The sequence below is a fragment of the Erpetoichthys calabaricus genome, chromosome 8 (assembly GCF_900747795.2).
Source record: "Erpetoichthys calabaricus chromosome 8, fErpCal1.3, whole genome shotgun sequence".
NCBI lineage: Eukaryota > Metazoa > Chordata > Cladistia > Polypteriformes > Polypteridae > Erpetoichthys > Erpetoichthys calabaricus.
Window position 1 is genome coordinate 135,325,621 of NC_041401.2, and position 20,836 is coordinate 135,346,456.

The following is a 20,836-nucleotide window of genomic DNA, read 5'->3' on the forward strand; positions in this document are numbered from 1 at the left end:
TCAGGTCCTTGCGGAGCTGGATGATGTCTCTGATGATTCTGAAGTGGTAGGCAGGGATGAGGAGCCCCAATGGGCCACCTCAAAACCAGTTTATAGAAAGAGAGAGGTTGTGATAATTGGGGACTCAATCATGAGGGAGATTGAAGCGCAGGTTTGCTCCAGAGACCAAGAGTCTTGCACGGTGTGTTGCCTTCTGGGTGCACAGGTGGGGGACCTCACTGGAAGGGTGGATAAGTTCTTGGCCAGAGCGGGGGTGGATCCAGTTGTCATTGTCCATGTTGGAACAAATGACATACATAAGGGTAGTCTGTCAGTTCTGTGAACCAAATTCGAGTTAGGTGCCAGGCTGAGGAGCAGAACTGATAAGGAAGTCTCTGAGGTTTTGTCTGTGCCACGCACCAGTCCAGGTAAGATTGAAGAGATTAGAAGGCTTAACGCGTGGATTAAATATTAGTGCAGAGTAGAAAGGTATAGGTTTATGGGGCATTGGAACTCCTTTTGGAACAGATTGGACTTGTTCCACCACGACGGGTTGCATCTGAACCAGAGGGGCACCAATAGCTTGCCTTAATGCTAGATGTATCAAAAATAAGGCAAGTGAGTTGGAGCTGTATGTAGCAGAGCATAATTAGGATATTTTAGCAATAACGGAAACCTGGCTAAATAACAAAGATAGAGATGAGTGTAATATAGAGGGATGTACATTTTTTAGGAAGGATATACAGAAAAGGAGGTGGAGTTGCTGTTTATGTCAAACATAATTTAAATGCAATTCCTCTTCAGTTGGCTGATGAACCTCGTCTTAGTGAGGACATGTAGCTTCGCCTAGAAAAGTTTAGGGAAAGAGGCCTTATTTTAAGAGTTTTATAGACCACCCAGTACAGACAGTAATTTCAACAGACATATTTTTAGTTATATTAAAAAAGCAAGTTTACAGGGGCATATTATGGTCATGGGGGACTTTAATTATCTGGATACTAACAGGGATAACCTTGCAAATGGAGGAGCACAAGAATAGGAGTTTTTTGAAGTAGTCAGTGACTGTTATTTAACACAGTATGTTAAAGCACCAAGCTTGTCTGGATTTAGTATTTTGTAAAAAAAAATAAGAATTGAGGTTGTAGAGGTGAGTGAACCAATAAGTTCAAGTGACCTTAATATAATACAATACAGTTCTCAGTATTTTGTAAGAGTGCAGATGCAAAGACAGAGAGAAAGGGAAAATAGTTTTTGAAATAAACCACTAACCTTCTGTTTGTTACAGTTGCTGGCAGCCTGTCACTGCAGTTGACATGGTTATTTTTCGGTCTCCTGAAACTGCAGTACATAGCGGACAACAACATTTATTTATATAGCACATTTTCATACAAAAAGTAGCTCAAAGTGCTTTACATAATGAAGAAAAGAAAAATAAAAGACAAAATAAGAAATTAAAATAAGGCAACATTAGTTAACATAGAAAAGGAGTAAGGTCCGATAGCCAGGGTGGACAGAAAAAAAAAAAAAAAAAAACAACTCCAGAAAGCTGGAGAAAAAAATTAAATCAGTAGGGGTTCCAGGCCACGAGACCGCCCAGTCCCCTCTGGGCATTCTACCTAACATAAATGAAATAGTCCTCTTTGTAGTTAGGGTTCTCACAGAATCTCTTGATGCAGATGGTCATACAGACTTCTGGCTTTTAATCCATCCATCATTTTTGGAACATCATGGTACTTAGAGTAGATGGTGGTGGCACAAGCCACCACCAAAAGGACACCGGAAAAGGAAACAGAAGAGAGAGTAGGGGTTAGTACAGATTTTAGAGCCACCATGAATGGTGGTTATAATGAATTGGATATACAGAGTATCAAGGTTAAATTGCAGTGAAGTTAGGAGAAGGCCATGTTAAAGTAATGTGTTTTCAGTAGTTTTTTTAAAGTGCTCCACTGTATTAGCCTGGCAAATTCCTACTGGAAGGCTATTCCAGATTTTAGGTGCATAACAGCAGAAGGCCGCCTCACCACTTCTTTTAAGGTTTGCTCTTGGAATTCTAAGGAGACACTCAGTTGAGGATCTGAGGTTGCGATTTGGAATATAAGACGTCAGACATTCCAATATATAGGATGGGGCGAGATTATTTAAGGCTTTATAAACCATAAGCAGAATTTTAAAGTCAATTCTGAATGACACAGGTAACCAGTGTAGTGACATCAAAACTGGAGAGATGTGCTCGGATTTTCTTTTCCTGGTAAGGATTCTAGCAGCTGCATTCTGCACTAGTTGCAAACGATTTATGTCTTTTTTGGGTAGTCCTGAGAGGAGTGCGTTACAGTAATCTAGTCGACTGAAAACAAACGCATGAACTAATTTCTCAGCATCTTTCAATGATATAAGAGGTCTAACTTTTGCTATGTTTCTTAGGTAAAAAAAACTACACTAGTCAAGAGATGTGCTTATCCATGAGCTAGTTGTTTCAAACACCCTTTAGCGAAGTTATAAGTTCCATACAGCAATCCATTTTAATTGCCTTTTTCACTTATCATGAAATGCCCACATTTTAGTAACTATAGCTATGATGAAGTCAATGTACAGTTTCATTGCTGGGTGAAACTGTGTGATGCGTATCGGACAATCATCAACAATATGCAGAAGGTGTATGTTCCTGATCATGATATTTGTATTGACAGAAGTCTCCTGCATTATAAGGAAAGGCCACTATGGATACGGTACATTGCATCCATATGGGCACTATTGAATGTCAAGTTCTGTGTGCTGTGCAAAGTAAGCACTGGTTATACCAGGAACTGAATTGTCTAAACCGGTAGAGGGACCAAAAGGGATGGCAAATACGATCAGTATGGCGATGCTACATCATTTGTTCCATCACTGGTGAATCCATTGCTTGATCAAGGTAACGGTGGGCAGTTTCTAGACTTCGCCTGAATCGCTTGGGATTTTACTTCAAATAAAACTGACACCATATAACACTATACAACTGAACTGCCATGATATGCTTGGTGACTCAGGTCACATGAACGGATCAAGCTTCACTAAGGTGGAGTAGCCAGGTGGGATAAAGGCAAAGTGATTGTGATCAAGAAGAAGGACAAGAAGATGTCTGCCTCCTAAGCACTGTACATAATGCAACAGCTGTTGGTTTCCGTGTTGAGGGAAATTTTGAGCTTAGTGCTATGGTAGACTATAGTAACATGATGGACAATGTCAATTGTGCAGCTCATGTACTGACATTCTACACTGTCACACACAAGCAAAAATAAAAATATTACAAAATGTTTAAAAATATAGGAAGCATGTATACTAAATCTGCATCATTACAGTACTAGACAATAGGCATACCTTTCCTACTATGATTGTAATGTTAAACATAACATTTTTTGTTGAAAAACAATTCAATGTTTTTGGCTCATTTTCCAGGGATAACTACAAGATGACTACAATCAGTGACAGTCTTTTCATACTAGTAGCATGCCATTTAAACTCTTCACTGTCCCACCTATTGGATTTTCAAGGTAGCATAATCACATTACTGAAAATTTCTGTAGCAACAGGAACAACAATTTACTTTGTATAGCTGAAAATTGCACAAAGAATACCTCAGTGGACTTTAGCAGGCCCTCTTTTATTTACAGATACCCCCCCCCCCCCCCCCCCCCCAAAAAATCCATCCCAACAAACCTTGACTGTCTAAGAAGACAAGAAAGAGAAAACACTTTCAAAAACCTTGCAGGGAAAAGGAAGAAATCTTACTAAGGGCAATTCAAAGAGAGACCCCCTTCCAGGTAGGTTGAGCAAATACAGTACACAAAACCGAATACAAGAAGTCCTCATCTAATAGGTAGATGGTTCATCTACCTTTGCCCCCACAGAAATATAATACAATATAATTGGTCTTGCACAGCACTCTTCGCCAAGTGCAGGTGCAGACTGCCACAACAACTCCCCAACGCAAAATGCAAGAATAGATTGTACCAATCACTAAATGTAGAACTAGTAAAGTACAGATTTGTTAAAATACACAGATAACAAAGTAGAAACTGATTAAATAGTGCATGTATGAATGAATCCTGACCCCCTTTTTACCCCTTCTCTGTTATGTCATGGTTTGACAAACACAAGAAATCGGACAGAGAAAATTCTGTTTTGTTTTCACTGTCTAAAAGATCATCTTTGCTTGTGGTCATGTTTTTATGATTTGTACTTCTGGGTGAATGTGCATTGGTTGTCGGCTGTCACACTCATGTGAGCCCACCCTTCCAATATACCGTAATATTGCAGTGGTATCCATCATGAAATATAATTAATACACTAAGGGCAAGCATCAGGATTTTTATTCTTTAAGGTTGTGATTTTTTTAATCCATTTTTGTTACTTCATTAATAAAATGTATTGCTTCTAAATTTCCAGAAATGTATCTTTTAAGGCATATATTATGTTTTCTGGCTTAAACCAGAGCTGTACTTTCATTAAATTGTTCTTGGATTAAAGGTAGAACCAACCTAACCTAACCCTTGGACTGTTACTATTAGTATTGCTGTAAATATTCTCCTGCAAAGTTGTAGCGGTCCGTTGCCGCTCAGATTCACACTGTTGAAGGGACGGTAATTTATTTATTTATTTATTTTGGTGGGGATTCCAGAAACGCACCCAGCCTTGACCAGACTCGCACTCACTCACAAACAGAGACACAAAATCCAATAATTCAAATGAATGAATAAAATGGAAAGTAAATATAAACTACAAATAATCAGACAACCCCCCCTATGGCAATAACAAGCACAACACACAACAATAAACACCTATGACAATGTCCATGAATCAGTCCTATGTAAAAGATGCAAATGGAGTTGGGGCGTGGGTGGCAGATCCTGTGAACTGTAGAAGTGAAAATAAAGTTTGTCCTACTGTTTCTGAAGTGTTTTGGGATGAGATGCGTGGGAGCAGTCTCTCTGACAAAGAAGCAGCAGACTGGCATGAGACAAAACTTACAATACAACTGTAATGCAGGACAACCACGTAATATCCACACAGGCAAAATGGTGACAGTGCTGACAAACAAACAACGGCGCTCCTTTCTGTGTTTAGCCTGCTCCCTCTTAAAACTTCCTGCTGGCCCTTCTTGTCCCCAGCAGTCCCTGTGCCCGTTGCAGACATCCAATCAGGGCAATACCTTTAGTACAGCTGGGAAATGGAGTCAGTAAAGTTGTAACACTGCTACATTGTGCTCTGTGAAAATTTAATACAAGCAATAGCACTATAAACTGATGTATTTTCACTCCTGCATGCAGCAGCACATGAAGGATGATTTACCATTGATGTTTTGTCAAATTTCAAATTCCTTATGACACAAACTGAAAGGAGAAGTGGAGAACACTTTGTGGTACAGGGCTGTGTTCCTGACAAGCACAGAAAAGATTGACTAGTTAAATTTCATATCTGCATAATATAAATTTGGCTGAAGTGGCAATGAAATATGACCAAAGGAAAAAAATAGGGTAGGATGCAAAGTTATCCAGGAGGAGCTCAGAGTAGAGCCGCTGCTCCTCCGCATCGAGAGGAGTCAGATGAGGTGGCTCGGGCATCTGATCAGGATGCCTCCTGGATGCCTCCCTGGTGAGGTGTTCCGGGCACGTCCAACCGGGAGGAGGTCCCGGGGAAGACCCAGGACACGCTGGAGGGACTATGTCTCCCGGCTGGCCTGGGAACGCCTCGGAATTCTCCCGGAAGAGCTAGAAGAAGTGGCCGGGGAGAGGGAAGTCTGGGTATCTCTGCTCAAGCTGCTGCCCCCGCGACCCGACTTCGGATAAGCGGAAGATGATGGATGGATGGATGCAAAGCATTATGACATGTTTTTGACATTGCTAATTAACACCAAACATTTGCAGTGTTCAAAAAGTTTCTTTTCTATAAATGTTTAATATATTATTTATTTTGAAAGTAAAATGTTAGACACCAGAATTTTTAATCCACATTTGAGTATCTTTAATTAAGTACAGATTTTAAGTACTAAACATTCTAATCTCAGTTATTGGTTTACAACAGTAAGACTCGCCTGGGGCTAAATTTAGGTGAAGTGCATAACATAACTGAATATTCACAGTCTCATTGTGGAAATAGCAGAGGTGTTTATATACAGTTACTTGACTGAAAAATGAAGGGTTTTTCTTGTTGGATGTAGTTGAACGTAGAAATATAATTTTAACTTTACCTTTAGTCAGGTATAAATGAGAAAAATTAAATGTTGCAGAAATGAATTGCAATATTATTTTTTTTGTCTCCATTCTCATCATAATATGTTACAGTAGTGTGTCTCACAGTAATACTTTTTTCAGTGATTCACTTAACGTAAAAGTAAGTCCACCCAATGTTTACATTGGTAAAGTTTGTTGCATCTCTTCTGCTACTTATTTTCACTATAAGAACTGACAAAAGAATATCTTTATTAGTTATTCTTGTAACATGTTGTGAGAATATTGGTTTGTGTGCTGTGGTTTTGTGTTCCTTAGATTGTGTATATACTGTACATATATGGTTATAAATATTTAAAATCCATCCATCCATTTTCCAACCCGCTGAATCCGAACACAGGGTCACGGGGGTCTGCTGGAACCAATCCCAGCCAACACAGGGCACAAGGCAGGAACCAATCCCGGGCAGGGTGCCAACCCACCGCAGTAAATGTTTAAAATGTGATATATAAACTGTTCATGTGTTACATATAAAATGTTTGCACATAACACAAAGCACAGTTCCACATTGAATGTTGTACAAAATCAAATATACAGTAACTGCTGTTGTTTCCATAACTACAATAAATACAGGAAAACCTGTAAAGTCCACACTATCTTAAATAAGTTTAATCTTTCTTTAAAAATGTATTTGTAGGGGTGCAGTGGAGATGTGGCCTGAAGTAAGAGTGTTGGTGGGATCTTCTCAAACTTAAATGCAAATGACTTGCCCGCCTATTTCATAGCAGTAAAACTTTCAATAGTTTTTTTGTACATTAAATTGGATAGTTGAGTTAGTAAAATCACATACTGAAGTGAAGGAAAAAATAATATTGACTAAAGAGACATGGTGCTAAATTTGGATCTTGACTTAATATATTTTAAAATTACTTTGATATATTTATTAAATGATGTCTGCTGTTTTTCTAGTTTAAAGATCACTAACTCCCTTCTTCTTAAGTATGAGAGTGAGCTGAAGACAGAGCTACAAAATCAACACGTACAAACTGAGCAAGAACTGTAAGTAAAACACAAGTTGTCTATCCAGTACTACTTTTAATCTTTGTTTAAAACTGACTTTTCCCTGCATTTTAAGTTCACATTTTAGACCCAAACTACCACCTGAGTCATTAATCTGAAGTTCCCAGAACCGCCATCTCATCTGGTCTCCACAACCTCTTGGGAGTGCCTTTCCCTTCACTCGGATGTTGTCATGTCTTGATTTTCCCTCCTTCTCCAAGCTTCTTTGGCCCCTTTCCATCATATGTTCTCGCTTGATCAGCTAACTTGATCATGGCCATGATGCAGAACTGACACACAGACCTCACTCTTGCTTTCTTTTAACTAATCTACAGGGCCGATGCTGCCCATCCTGTCCTCTCCCTCTCACAAATACCTCTCCAAGAAGTGACTTCTTCTCTCAAACTAAAACTTCTCTTGCAAAACATCTCTCCCTTTGCAATAGCCTGCTCCTTTTTAACCTGCTTTTCTCCATCTGGTTCTTGCTAATTACCATGCCAAACACTGTTTAAATGGTAATTACAATATTAAGTGAACATATGCATGAGTTAAACTGATGGTTTGTGCTAAAAACTATTAAAAAAAAACACATCTGGGACTCCTCTCACAACTGTCTTTAAAGGTTTATAGGGCTGTTATTGTCACATGTAAAGAGGATAGTGCGTAGCATATGTTTTGAGGTTCTCGAGTGAAATTAGTAAACAGTTCTTCGTAAGAACACACTTTAATCTTGAAAAACCAAAAACAAATTTTGACATTCAGTAACAAATATAACACAAAAGAAAAATAATCTTTAGTAACATACAGTTACAGTTTTCTAAGACATAGAGCTGCCCTTCTACAGAGGGCTTCATAGACAAGAAGAGCTTAATTTCATTAGCAAGGCCATCACTTTTAAAGTCTTTTTTTTTGTAAACCATGAGATATCAGATCTGTGTAATAAAGCAATTTTATTTTTGTTTGTAAGGAAGTTGAAACTAAACCCAGTCTATAAAGTGAAAACAGAAAAAGCGACAGTACATCTTACCTTCCCACTCAGCTTTGTTCCTTTGTTGAATGAAACAACCCTTTGGTATAGTCTCTGCAAGTCGACAAAAAATATCAGCATTAATATGTTGTTCACCGGGATGGTGCTGAACTGACAACTTAGGCTACAGTTGAATAAACTATTTAGCGAACCTAGACAAAGTTAGAGAGGCAAGATTGCATTGGTTTGGACATGTGCAGAGCAGAGATGCTGGGCATATTGGGAAAAGGATGCTAAGGGTAGAGCTGCCAGGCAAGAAGAAAAGAGGAAGGCCTAAGAGAAGGTTTATGTATGTGGTGAGAGAGGACATGCAGGTGATGGGTGTAACAGAGCAAAATGCAGAGGACAGGAAGATATGGAAAAAGATGATCTGCTATGGAACCCCTAATGGGAGCAGACGAAAGAAGAAGAATAATTCATGTCCTTATGTCTATAGAGCCATTGCCAACGGTGTGTGATTTATAACCAGTGTAAACCTGCATCCCCAAAGATAATAAGATTGTTTCAGCTGCCCATTTTTTCGCCATTCTTTTTCAGTAGTTGAATTATTACCATCTTTACACAACAATTTATTGTTTAAATATAAATTTGTGTATTATATTCTGATTCTTTTTACACCCATTGGGTTGAGCCACCACCGTTGAAATTTCTGTGTATGTAACAACTGTCTATTCTGTTTGTTTACAGGACATCTCCTCATTTCTTCGTCATCATTCAGTACATTTTGTGTGTTACATCTATGTTTTTGTTGTTCACTTGACCTTTATCTGGTTTCCTGATATGCCTGAACAGGTTTCTGATTTTATTAACCCTTAATGTTATTTCTTTAGGGTGAATACTATATTTTAATATGGAAAGCATATTGTGATGTGTGAGTCCCTGTCTTGCACCCCCAAAACACAAGCCTGAGTTTCAGTAATTTAGTAAAACCAACTTTATTCAGCTTGAAACAGGAACAGCACAGTTATTGTATTGGGATCTACCATTCTCCTATACACACACACAGCAATCAGGCAGGGTTGTGGCCAAGTAATCCTGTTCCCTGCATTTATAATATTCCTTGCATCACCCATCCACGGCAAGTGCTTATAGCACGACCACAATCGACTTGGATCTGCTTCTGCTGCAAGCTGCTACAGCGTTGGGAGCCCATGGTTGCCCCGGCAACTGATAAACTGTCTTCCATAGACACAGTGATCATGCTTCAGGATGCTCAAAACACTTTATCCTAAATGACTATGTGGTCCCTAAGTCTAATTTTTCTTCCACAGTACCGGCTAAGAAGACCAGGCCCTTTTTGAATTTCTGACATAGCCAATTTACATTTTTTTGGATTCAGTTAAACCAGCATCTTTCAAAGTGTCCAGCACTGCTGGAAGTCATATTAAATAGGAATCACAGTCATTGCTAAATATTACAATACAATAAGTGAATGTGTCATATCTGATCCATCATTCTCTGAAATGTTAGGGGTGTTGCCATGAAGTCCAAATGGAAGTCTTACAAGTTCGTACAAACTATCTTGGGTGGAGAATGCCATTTTTTCACAACAGGTTTTTTCAAAAGGCACCTGTCAGTATCCCTTAGTACCTGTCCTAATTTATCTAATTGCTCATCTACATGGGGCATTGGAAATGCATAATTTTTAGAAACTTTATTTAAACATCATAAACATAAAGTCTGTGCAAGAATATCTGTCTGTCTGGTTTTCGTGACCATTACAATTGGACTACTCTTTTTCATTCCTGCTTTCAGAAATTACACAACTCGAGCTTTACCTCCTGATGAACAGCTGTCCATTGAGTTTCACAAATCCTATATGGGTGCATTTGAATTTTGGCACCAGGCTTTATTATTTTATGTATAAGATTAAGATTAGGTTTTCCAACTAAATCATCTGCTATGGAAATTTTGAATCATCAAAAACAGCAGCTGCTCCAACAAACATTTTCTTTGGGTCATGACATTATTTTAAAAGATTAACATTTAGTATTTGAACAGGTTTACGCCATACAGATACTCTCACTTTTAGAATTTGTTTCCTTGACAATGGCTGGAACATACCATTTAGCTACAAATTTGTAAGGATCATTTGGAACAAAAATGAGCATATTGTTTTCTTTTTAGAATTCCCAGAGTTTTTTTTTTTTTTTTTAAATTATAAGCTGTTTTTGTATTTCTTGCTCAAGATAGATGTGCTCTTTTGCAATTGAAAATAATCTAGGCAGTTTCTATTGTAAGCTAATTACTGTAACATGATTAGCTAATTTAAATTTGTGATCATCTACATGACCGTTTTCCTAATCTTACCTTAAAAGATCTAACATTCTCAGGCGCTGTCAGCCAAAAAGCAGTTCATATGGACTCAAAACCATAGAACCATGTGGAGATTCCCTCACTGCATACAAAAAGACAGTAGCACACTGTCCCAGGTTGATGAATCATCATGACCAACATGCCTAATGCTTTGTTTTAAAGTTTTGATAAATATTTCAATTAACTCATTTGTTTGTGAAGCAGGTGACAACAAATTTGAACTTAATACATTTGTTTCAGAAACAGTTGATCATGGCAAGGATTTCTTTCAGAGTCAAAGCAGACTTCCTTTCTTATTCAAGGATGAGGAGGAAAATTTTTCCATCCCTTAACATACCAAGCCGCTGATTTGCTATGGGACTTTGTGTTTTAGATAAATTAGTAAAAGTTTAAAAATAAGATGTTACCTTGAATAAGTTGTATACTTTTTTTTTGATGATAAGGCTAAGAAGTCTCATCATTTTCATTTTTTTATTTATGTATCTCTACAAGAGTATCCTCCTACATTTGTCATGAGTTTCCTTAATTTTCCAACACCCACTTTGTTTTGGCTACCAGTGTGTTCTGTAGTAAAAGTTCTAGCCACGGTGTAATCTTCCGTAGGATGCACTAATACATATACCTGATTCCAGACAAAGCATTTAGATAGCATTCCTTGTGAAAGGAAATCAGGTTCCCCAGAAGAATTTAACGTGAATATGGGAAGAAAATTGCAATTACTATATACTGAATTCACCATGGGCCAAAAGTGAGAGATGCCAACACAGTTTACTAAACCATGCTGCTTTTACATTTTTTATGTTAAGAGGTATGATGCAATTTTTATGATATTTTTCTTTTAAAATGTTAAAATAATGTTTTGTAACCCATAGAACAAAGTACAGAGAACAATTAGAAAATTATTCTGAAGTTTATCAGCAATTCCAGGGTGCAAATTGTCAAGGTCCTCAATGGCGGCAGCTTTTAGAGAAAAAATCGGAGCAGCATCAGGTGGAACAGAGAATCAAGGCTTATGAAGATGAGATAGAAATGCGAAAGAAAATGATGCAGGCTCTAAGAGGTATTCCATATAAATAAATATTTAAATATTCTTTTCTCATTTGTAGTAAAATAAATGCATCTCCAATATCTGCTGATAAAAGAAAGTAGATATTATGTTTTACCCATGAGATGAAAGTTGTATAATTTGCAAACTGTTTATTAAATTTACCCTGGCACAGCAAAGAAAAAATCCTGTATCCAGATACCAGGAATTCTTTGCACTTGTCTTTCAAAAAAATCTATAAATGTGTAGCTTGAGGAAAATTTGCTTGGAAACACAAGGTCACACATACAGTACTAACTGATGATGTTACTTTGGATTTTGAATGTCCTCATATGCCAGTGCTGAATGTATTATGTGACTAGCTATAAAACAGCATCAAATGCATGCAACATACAGAACACAAAACCTAACAGAAAATATCAGTGTGTAAAACAGTAAATCAAATGCTTTCCTTCATCATGTTATGTAATATTTTGTGTCATATTTAGCCCACTACAAACCATAAGCAAAGCAGTTTGTGAATTGGTTGCACACTGCTTCCACTGTTGGATCTTGTAAAGGAGACAATCAAAAAAAAAATTCAGTTTTTTTTCTTGTGGCAGCATTTATAAAATATTTTTGGTTTCTAAGAACAACTAATAAGCTGCACACATCCATTTTCTATAAACCCAATTTCTTTTATGTGGAAAAACAAAATATGGAAATTCACTGTTATTCAATATTTTTTTCTTTAAACTTAATATAATTGTAAAATTTAGGCATAAAATTTCCTAATAAATTAAGTCTTAATGGATCTATAATCATTCATGGTAAAAAGTACAACTTTATTACAATTTAGATTGCAATTTGTAATTGCACGGGAAACTGTTAGGTCAGTTAGTTTAATTTATTCTCACTTAGTGCACTTCAACTTATGAGTCTTGCATGCTATACAGTAAATAACAGTATACTCCATCCATCCATTTTCCAACCCGCTGAATCCGAACACAGGGTCACGGGGGTCTGCTGGAGCCAATCCCAGCCAACACAGGGCGCGAGGCAGGAACCAATCTCGTGCAGGGTGCCAACCCACCGCAGGGCACACACACCATGCACACACTAGGGCCAATTTAGAATCGCCAATCCACCTAACCTGCATGTCTTTGGACTGTGGGAGGAAACCGGAGCACCTGGAGGAAACCCAAGCAGACACGGGGAGAACATGCAAACTCCACGCAGGGAGGACCCGGGAAGCGAACCCAGGTCTCCTTACTGCGAGGCAGCAGCGCTACCACTGCGCCACATATACTATTTAAAAAAAAATGTAAAACACAGAACACGTTTAAACAAGGAGACACGTCATATATTTGGAGAAAAACACCTATAGTGGGTGGTTTTTAGGTACAAATTGGCCAGTCGCTTTCTGAAAAGGCTTCTGTATGCAAATTATAACAATTTCAGTTTTGTAGTAGACAATATGAAAATAGGTATCTCGTGTGATATGTTCAAGTCAAAGTAGACCAGATTCCACCATGGACATCAAAATGAGAAACAAAATGGAAAAGAATTTAGTATTTACACCTAAACAGTCCCTTAGTATCTTCAGTGTAGCTTTACATTGCCTATTTGCAATTAGTGCTTCTTTTATACAAGTTAAAACTACTGTTTCTGTCTACTAGCCCTGGCACTGGGGTAGTCTATCAAGACATTATTGTGGATTGTTAATGTAAAGTCTGTCCCCCTGCATATTCTTGGGTGTTATTGTTGTGGCACCACTCCCCTCTGGGTAACTTATTATAAGTAAGTAATAAATATTCCTAGTAAATCACACACATGATGAAAACTGTATGGCCAAAATGTTGTCTTTAACCTTTCTTCTTTAATGTATAATATTAAAACAAAGGACAAGATCTTGGTGTTGTCTTTTCTTGCACACTCCCAATCCAGTATTACAAACACTGTCCAGACTTTTTAATATTCCTGATTGTGGTGTTCCTGATCATTTTACTGAACTGAAAATCAGAAGGTTGTTGTGCCTATTACGATCTTTTTCCTTCTGTGTGACCTTGAACTGTTAAAATCAGTAATACATAATACATGGAAACAAATGTACCAAGTATTAGATAGATAGATAGATAGATGCTTTATTAATCTCAAGGGGAAATTCACAGTTTATAGTTGCAGAGTGATCTGAAATATTTGCTGTAAGAATGTGCTCAATAACAAAGTTTGGTAGTTTTATATAAAGGCAAACTGTTTAAATGGTTTAATAACTGATGTGTTGGACCATTTTCAACCAAATGTATTAATAATCTCCAGCAGTGTCCAGCTCCAGGAGGTAATTAAATGTAAAGGCCTCAAAATCAGACTAAGAATTAGTCTGATCACAGAGCATTGGTTTGAACTAGCTGGATTCCAGCTGCCATACACAAAGACCTACACAATTAGTTTTTTGCCATTGTTGGGACTAGCTAATCACACCAAAAAAATCATGTGTACAAAGTATACAATCCAAGCCAGGATCATCTTGCCTCTAAAGAATATCATAATACTATCCATCCATCCATTAACCAACCAACCCGCTATATCCTAACTATAGGGTCACGGGGGTCTGCCGGAGCCAATCCCAATGCAACACAGGGCGCAAGGCAGGAAACAAACCCTGGGCAGGGCGCCAGCCCACCGCAGATATCATAATACTATTAAAGGATAAATTTGGTATTTTTAAAGCAAGCATTATATGTTCACAATAAAATTTCAAAATATTGATTCATTTATGAAGGCAGCTGTCTAGGGCAAATCACACAACAATCATGAAAAATAAAGTTAATTTAAATGGAAAAAAAGACATTCTTTAACTTGGGATTAAGATAAACCAGGACAAGTGGATTTGTATGGTCTCTGGAGTTGTTGGTGATGTCAGTGCACTTTTGATGGTTGCACTAGGAATGCAAGTCCAAAGATAAGCATGCTGTGACTTTCTTATGGACACTGCACTGAGGTATTTTCATCAACCGTTTGTGCTTGAAAATAATGTTTTTCACACCAAATGATGCTTAAGATGATTAGTAAGCAATCAGCTAATGTGGTTAGACCCATAAAATGGAAGTTAAACCAGTGATGATGATAATTATAATACTGAAGATGTACAATCGACAGCTCCAATTATTTGGTGGAAGTTTACAGTATATTGTAAGTTGGCTCTTGATATACGGTAACTCCTTATTTAAATATCAGTTACAATAATAATTTAGAAAACAGTTGACAATGGTATTATACAATTCTGTAGGTGGAATACACTCTTTTGTCCTTGGAACAGATTAGTTGGAAATATAATGTAATGTCAAGAAAACATGCTTAAAACTGACTGCCTTCCTTATCCAGTGTATATTGAAATTCCTATTTTGTTATCATGAACATAGAAATGTTGCATTCTCAACAAAGATGTAGAAGCTTGATTTTATTAACCACAGTAAAATATTTTAGGAGTAGCTGTATGCTCACAGTCAGTGATCGTTAGATGTAATTAGTTTTCATTAGCAAATATTAAGAGAAATAATTGAATTGAACAATCTACAAGAAAATCCTCAATCTGTATTTTGGAATAAAATGTTTTTGGTGTACCTTTAGTTCTTAAGCAATGTAAAATGAAGTAAACTAGATACAGTGGATGCCTTTACCTGTCTTAAGGCAGCACTTTGATGTGATGATGGCAGTTAACTTAAGTCGTACAGGAAAATGTAGTGTATTCAATTAGTTTTCCCTTTTTGTCAGCTTTACTCAGAATTTTCAACATCCAAAATATATGTAAGAAATTGTATTTTAAGTGTAATGTTTACATTGGCAAGAGAGTTCTGTGATATTCACTTATATACAGTACAGGATCTCTAACATGATACTTTATTTCCCCCAGATTATACACCTTTACCAGTTCTCAGTCAATATGTATTGAAACTGTATCCTTTCCATTTTAAAAGACCATGTTAATTTTTTAAAGTTTTTATGTAAAATTTCTTATTATATAAATCTTATATTTATTTTATAAAAACTTTAACAACAGATCCCTTATTTAAGAATTTACTTACATTATTGTATCCTACTTGTATAGAAAATGGGTTTGAGATAAAAACACTTAATTACAAAGTATTTTAAAAAGTTGCAATAAATAATAATACACAGTATTTTTACAAGGCAACCTGAAAAACCTTAGAAGATTGATACTGCAAATCTCATGACTACATATGTGTATGTCAAGAGAGAAAACTCATCCTTTAGTTATTTGGTCTAGATACATTTTTTTCATACTTCATCTGTAAGATACGGAGTGGTTTAGAAAGCATTTTAGTCCAAAGGAAAAAAAATACTTTTTTCAGATAACACATCCTTACAACTATCATTAGACGCTAATGTGTACATTTCTGTCTGTCTGTCTGTATACATTAGTTTTAGAATAGCTATGTTGCACTAATTAAGTACGCATGAATGAAAGAAAAAAGTCAAGTTTTCAAGGAATATATTAGTAGGAATTATTTTTTATGTGACTAGGATGTTATGATGATTCCTGAAGGTAAAATCAAAATGTATTTAAAGTTTCTACTTGTTTGGAGCCACCACCATTAATGTATTATATTGTTAAATCTTCTGTTGAGTGATTTCCTGTGGTACCCATAAAGTTTAATTTAGATGGAAGTACATATCGATTTGCTTTCTCTGCTCTCTCTTACGCTTTCTGCATTTTTCTCTTTTTCTCTGTTCCACCCACTTATAGATTGCCTTTTGTGTTCTGATGCTTACTTGTATACCAACTCTTTATTGGAATCAAGCAGCATCTTTCCATTTAAATGAGTCTTTCAGCATTTATATGATACATTATTTGGTACAACTATTATAAGATGTTACCTAGTGCATTAGTTAGCTTTTAATTTTTCTGCTGTAACTTTCCTGTAATATATGTAGTGGACCTTTCCACAAAATGGTAACATATTACTACTTTTTTAGCACCCCTTTAACAAGTGTTAAAAGGGTAATCACTCCTTTTCTTGAAGGCATATAAATAAACCTGTTTTCTTTATACTGCTGTTCACTGTAAATTTAACATTTTAAAGATCACGCAGTGTCCTTTATTGTTGATCCCAAACATAAGATGTCTGAAAAGGTAAGCAGTTTCTTGCAGCTCTGTGACAAGCTTTTGTTTTTGTATTGATGTATAATAAGCATAAATACTGGCATTTTTCCATTTCCCTTGTTCTATAACAATTTCAGTATTGTATTTTTAATGACTTTGCCTAACATTAAGCTTTAAAGTTATTTTATTTCAGCTCAACAGCTATTTTTCTTAGACCTTAGTGGTATTCTTTATATTAATTTGCTTCCATACTGTTTTTGGCCTTGACAAAAGTTATGAAAATTAGGTTAGTGACAAATACACACTTTCAGTTGCACAGTATTTGGTAGTATATTACCAAAAGTACCAGAGATATGCATATATACTCATTTTCATCACTTTCTATGCATGCACATAACTTTTTTTTATTACAACCTTAATGATCCTAATATTATCTTCTTGTGTGTTTCTTCTTTTCAAAGTCCTTCTCCATCCTGCTTTGATGCGTAGAATCCTAGAGATTCTTCTGTTTTATTTGTTTCTTTCAGTTCTGAGTACTGTTGTTTGTACTAATGCTCGAGCTTCAGTTTGCCTCTTAATTTGTGAATGGTGCCATAATGTGTCAGAATACATCTGTACCCTAACTGCAAAACTTATAAAAGCAAACTAATAGACTACTCCATTAAAACAAGATGTGGATAGAACTGGGAATGTGAAATTACATATTATAGTGGCATACTCTCACAGTATGTCTTTTCTGTCATACAGATTAGGGTTTTTGTATATTATTTCTTGGAAAAGTGATTAAATATTCTATTGTATGAAAATAATTCTTAGACTGGTTACATTTTATAAAATAACAAGAATTTCCAAATATTCCTTAATTGTACCTATCATCTGTTAAAAGTAGTTAATTGTAAAATATGACTTTCAGTGTAAATATTTTTCATTCTACAGTTTATAGCAAAATATGAATGTTGTCCTTTTTATCTTAACACACCTTTCAGTGTTTCCCTAAGACAGAATACAATACAACTTCGAAGAAAGACTGAACTAGCACGGCAAGAAATGCTAACGGTAAATTCTTGATCCAATTTAGAATAACAACATTATGCTTTGTGTAACTTCTATATTGACGCAGTGCTGTAGGTTGTAACAAAATAACAATAAAAAAATAGAAAGGCATGTGTTATGTAGTATGTAGGATTTTCAACTCAAGGTAGTTAAATTCCCAGTCAGTGTGTCCTGCGTGGGGTGGAGGTATGTGTATTTTGTTAGACTGTGATTGCAGCATCAATTTATTGTAATAGCGTTACAATAAAAAAATTTTTAGACAATAAAAGAATTCAAAGTCATATTTACAACACATATCTATTAAGAAATGTTTAACTGTAAGTCGTGTTATGCAGTAAATACAAAATTAAGCTAGTCATAAAACAGTAAAAAACAAAGACTAACTGTAGCTAACTGTAGAAGACACATTCAAGACACAATAGTTTTCTTCAATAAGCATCAGTTAAAAATAGTTCCCATTTTTATGGAAGGAAAAAGTGTGGAGCTTATGCACAGAATTTAGAAACAAAATAGATGTTCCAGCTGTGCTCGGAGCTGTGACTTCAAACAATGGAAGGAGCCTGTCCCACACCACTGCTTTGTCACACAACTAATGTGTGCCTTCAGCGTAGAACTCTGTAAGGGGAATAACTTATTTAACTATATACCATTTGTTGCATTTTTTTTTCTTTGTGGGTATAATTTTATCTACATGATGATGCACAGAATGATTTTCACATAAACATACAAGTTCAGCTCCAATAAATTCATTTAAGTTAGTTCAAAATATAAAACTAGATCTGTGGAATAAAATGATTCTGTAATGGTTTAAAGTAATCATTATGTACAGTATTAAATATTACATATTACAAATAGGGTGGCACGGTGGCGCAGTGGGTAGCGCTGCTGCCTCGCAGTTAGGACACCTGGGGACCTGGGTTCGCTTCCCGGGTCCTCCCTGCATGGAGTTTGCATGTTCTCCCCGTGTCTGCGTGGGTTTCCTCCCGCAGTCCAAAGACATGCTGGTTAGGTGGATTGGCGATTCTAAATTGGCCCTAGTGTGTGCTTGGTGTGTGGGTGTATTTGTGTGTGTCCTGTGGTGGGTTGGCACCCTGCCTGGGATTGGTTCCTGCCCTGTGTTGGCTGGGATTGGCTCCAGCAGACCCCCGTGACCCTGTGTTCGGATTCAGCGGGTTGGAAAATGGGTGGATGGATATTACAAATATTTTGTTTTTATCTTTTAATACCACCATCAATGTAAGCAAATACAACTAAACTACTCATATTGTTTGTATTTGTACCTATTGGTTTATAATAATGGGGTTAAATAAAATATTTACTGAATAAGGGAATCTTATGATATAAGGGAAAATAATTATATGAACAGTTGATTTTTAGTATAAATATTTTCTCTACTTTTTTCCAGTTAATAGGGGTGTCATAGTATTAAGACTGTAGTGTCTTTTAATACTTCAATTAAGTGTTTACCCTACATATTGCTGTACAAATTTTCTGAACCAGTCATAATTATTAGTTGGAATTTTTAAATTGTTTCATTTAAACTAATAGAATATGTTTAAGGATAAAGAAAACAAAACTGAACAGATAGACAAAGAAATTACAGGACATGAATCCAGTGAAAACAAGGAACTACAAAGTAATGAGAGGTAAGTCTGCTCATTTAGTTCCTGCCTCCATCACCGTATGTAACTGTGATCAAGACATCTAACCTGCTGTGTAAAAAGAGTGTATGTGTGTATATATGTACAGTAAGTGCAAAATATGCATTGATAGTAAATATAAACAAGAATTTACAAAAATCATAGATGTATAGTAATTACAGTATATGAAAAATAAGTACTAGGAATAGGATTTTACTTACTTTTTGCTTAGGTTTAATACACAATTTTGTTAATATGTTGTTTTTTGAGTGAGGTCAGTCAGTTTTGTAAATTGTTTTGTTTGGAGAGGTGCCATCCGTTTGCTTATTTTTCCTATTATCTTTTAAACTGACTACCATAGTTCACCAATTTCGCAACCTTTTTGCATCCTGTTTCATTTCATTTGCAAAATAAGAGCATTACATTTTTAAGCTTTTTTTTTTTGTTAAAAGTAAACATTGGTAATTGCCTTTGATCAGAACTGTTGCATGTCTAAAAAAATGCTTGCCTATACTTTGCCAGGCACAATAATTAGCAATGCAACTTTATAGCACTGTTCAAATTTCTGACCTAGTTACTCTCTATGCACAGTTTTTAGATTGAACATGGACATCCTATGGATACTCCAATATGTTATTGAATCACAAATATATGCCAGTTAGTCAGAATGCAGACTTTAAATTGGCCAGTGCGCTGGAGTTTGGCTTGGTTTTGCTTTACTGTGGAGTCCAGTTAAATGCTGCATGAATAGACTCTGGCTCACATCCTTCCATTCTCACTTTGGAAGAAGTCAACTTGCAAAATGAGTTAATTTGAGTTAATGTTACGTGCTGCCTGCTTATTTATGTATTTTTCAGAGTGTCTGCTGGTAACTTACCCAATGAAAAGGATAGATACACTATTAATTTTGAAACATCAGCAGAAGTGGGTAAGCAGATGTTATACAATTTTCTGGTCATCACAGTTTTTTTTTAGATGAATATGGAGTCAATTGGCAAAAAAGCCAGTGAGAACAGCATTTACACATATTGCTTACATTTCTGGAGCACTTAAACACATTACTTATTAAGACCTGTTCTTTCACTCTATGCAAAGTTAAGGAGCTTCTCTATGAAAATAAAGAAGAAAACACGTGCAAGCTACTTTGGTTTATATGCAAAATACCTAAATTGAGTATTATATTTATCAATTTTTAAGTGAGTGGCAAAGTTTTGCAGTTCTTCATTTCTGCAGTGCATAATTACTGTTTAAGATCTGGTTTTCTTTTAGACTAGCTAAACAAATCTTCATTCATTTTCATACACTGGTCAACAATGCATATACTGTACACTACAAATATTAATCATTAAGTCAATTTCTCTGTGCTCAACATCATGCCTAATTCTTATGTAGTGAATATAGTTGTGT

General features: G+C 36.1%; 1 protein-coding gene across 1 annotated transcript in view; it reads left to right on the forward strand.

Annotated features, from left to right (window-relative positions):
- The window catches only part of LOC114656748 (uncharacterized), a 48,537-nt gene extending 28,118 nt beyond the window's left edge, over window positions 1–20,419 (forward strand). The window contains exons 4-9 of the mRNA XM_028808361.2: window positions 7,155–7,244; window positions 11,460–11,647; window positions 15,525–15,567; window positions 17,723–17,792; window positions 19,338–19,435; window positions 20,287–20,419. Coding sequence (XP_028664194.2) covers window positions 7,155–7,244; window positions 11,460–11,647; window positions 15,525–15,567; window positions 17,723–17,792; window positions 19,338–19,435; window positions 20,287–20,404 — 607 coding nt within the window. The 3' untranslated portion in view covers window positions 20,405–20,419. The remainder of the gene's footprint in view (window positions 1–7,154; window positions 7,245–11,459; window positions 11,648–15,524; window positions 15,568–17,722; window positions 17,793–19,337; window positions 19,436–20,286) is intronic.
- The last annotated feature ends 417 nt before the right edge of the window (window positions 20,420–20,836 follow it).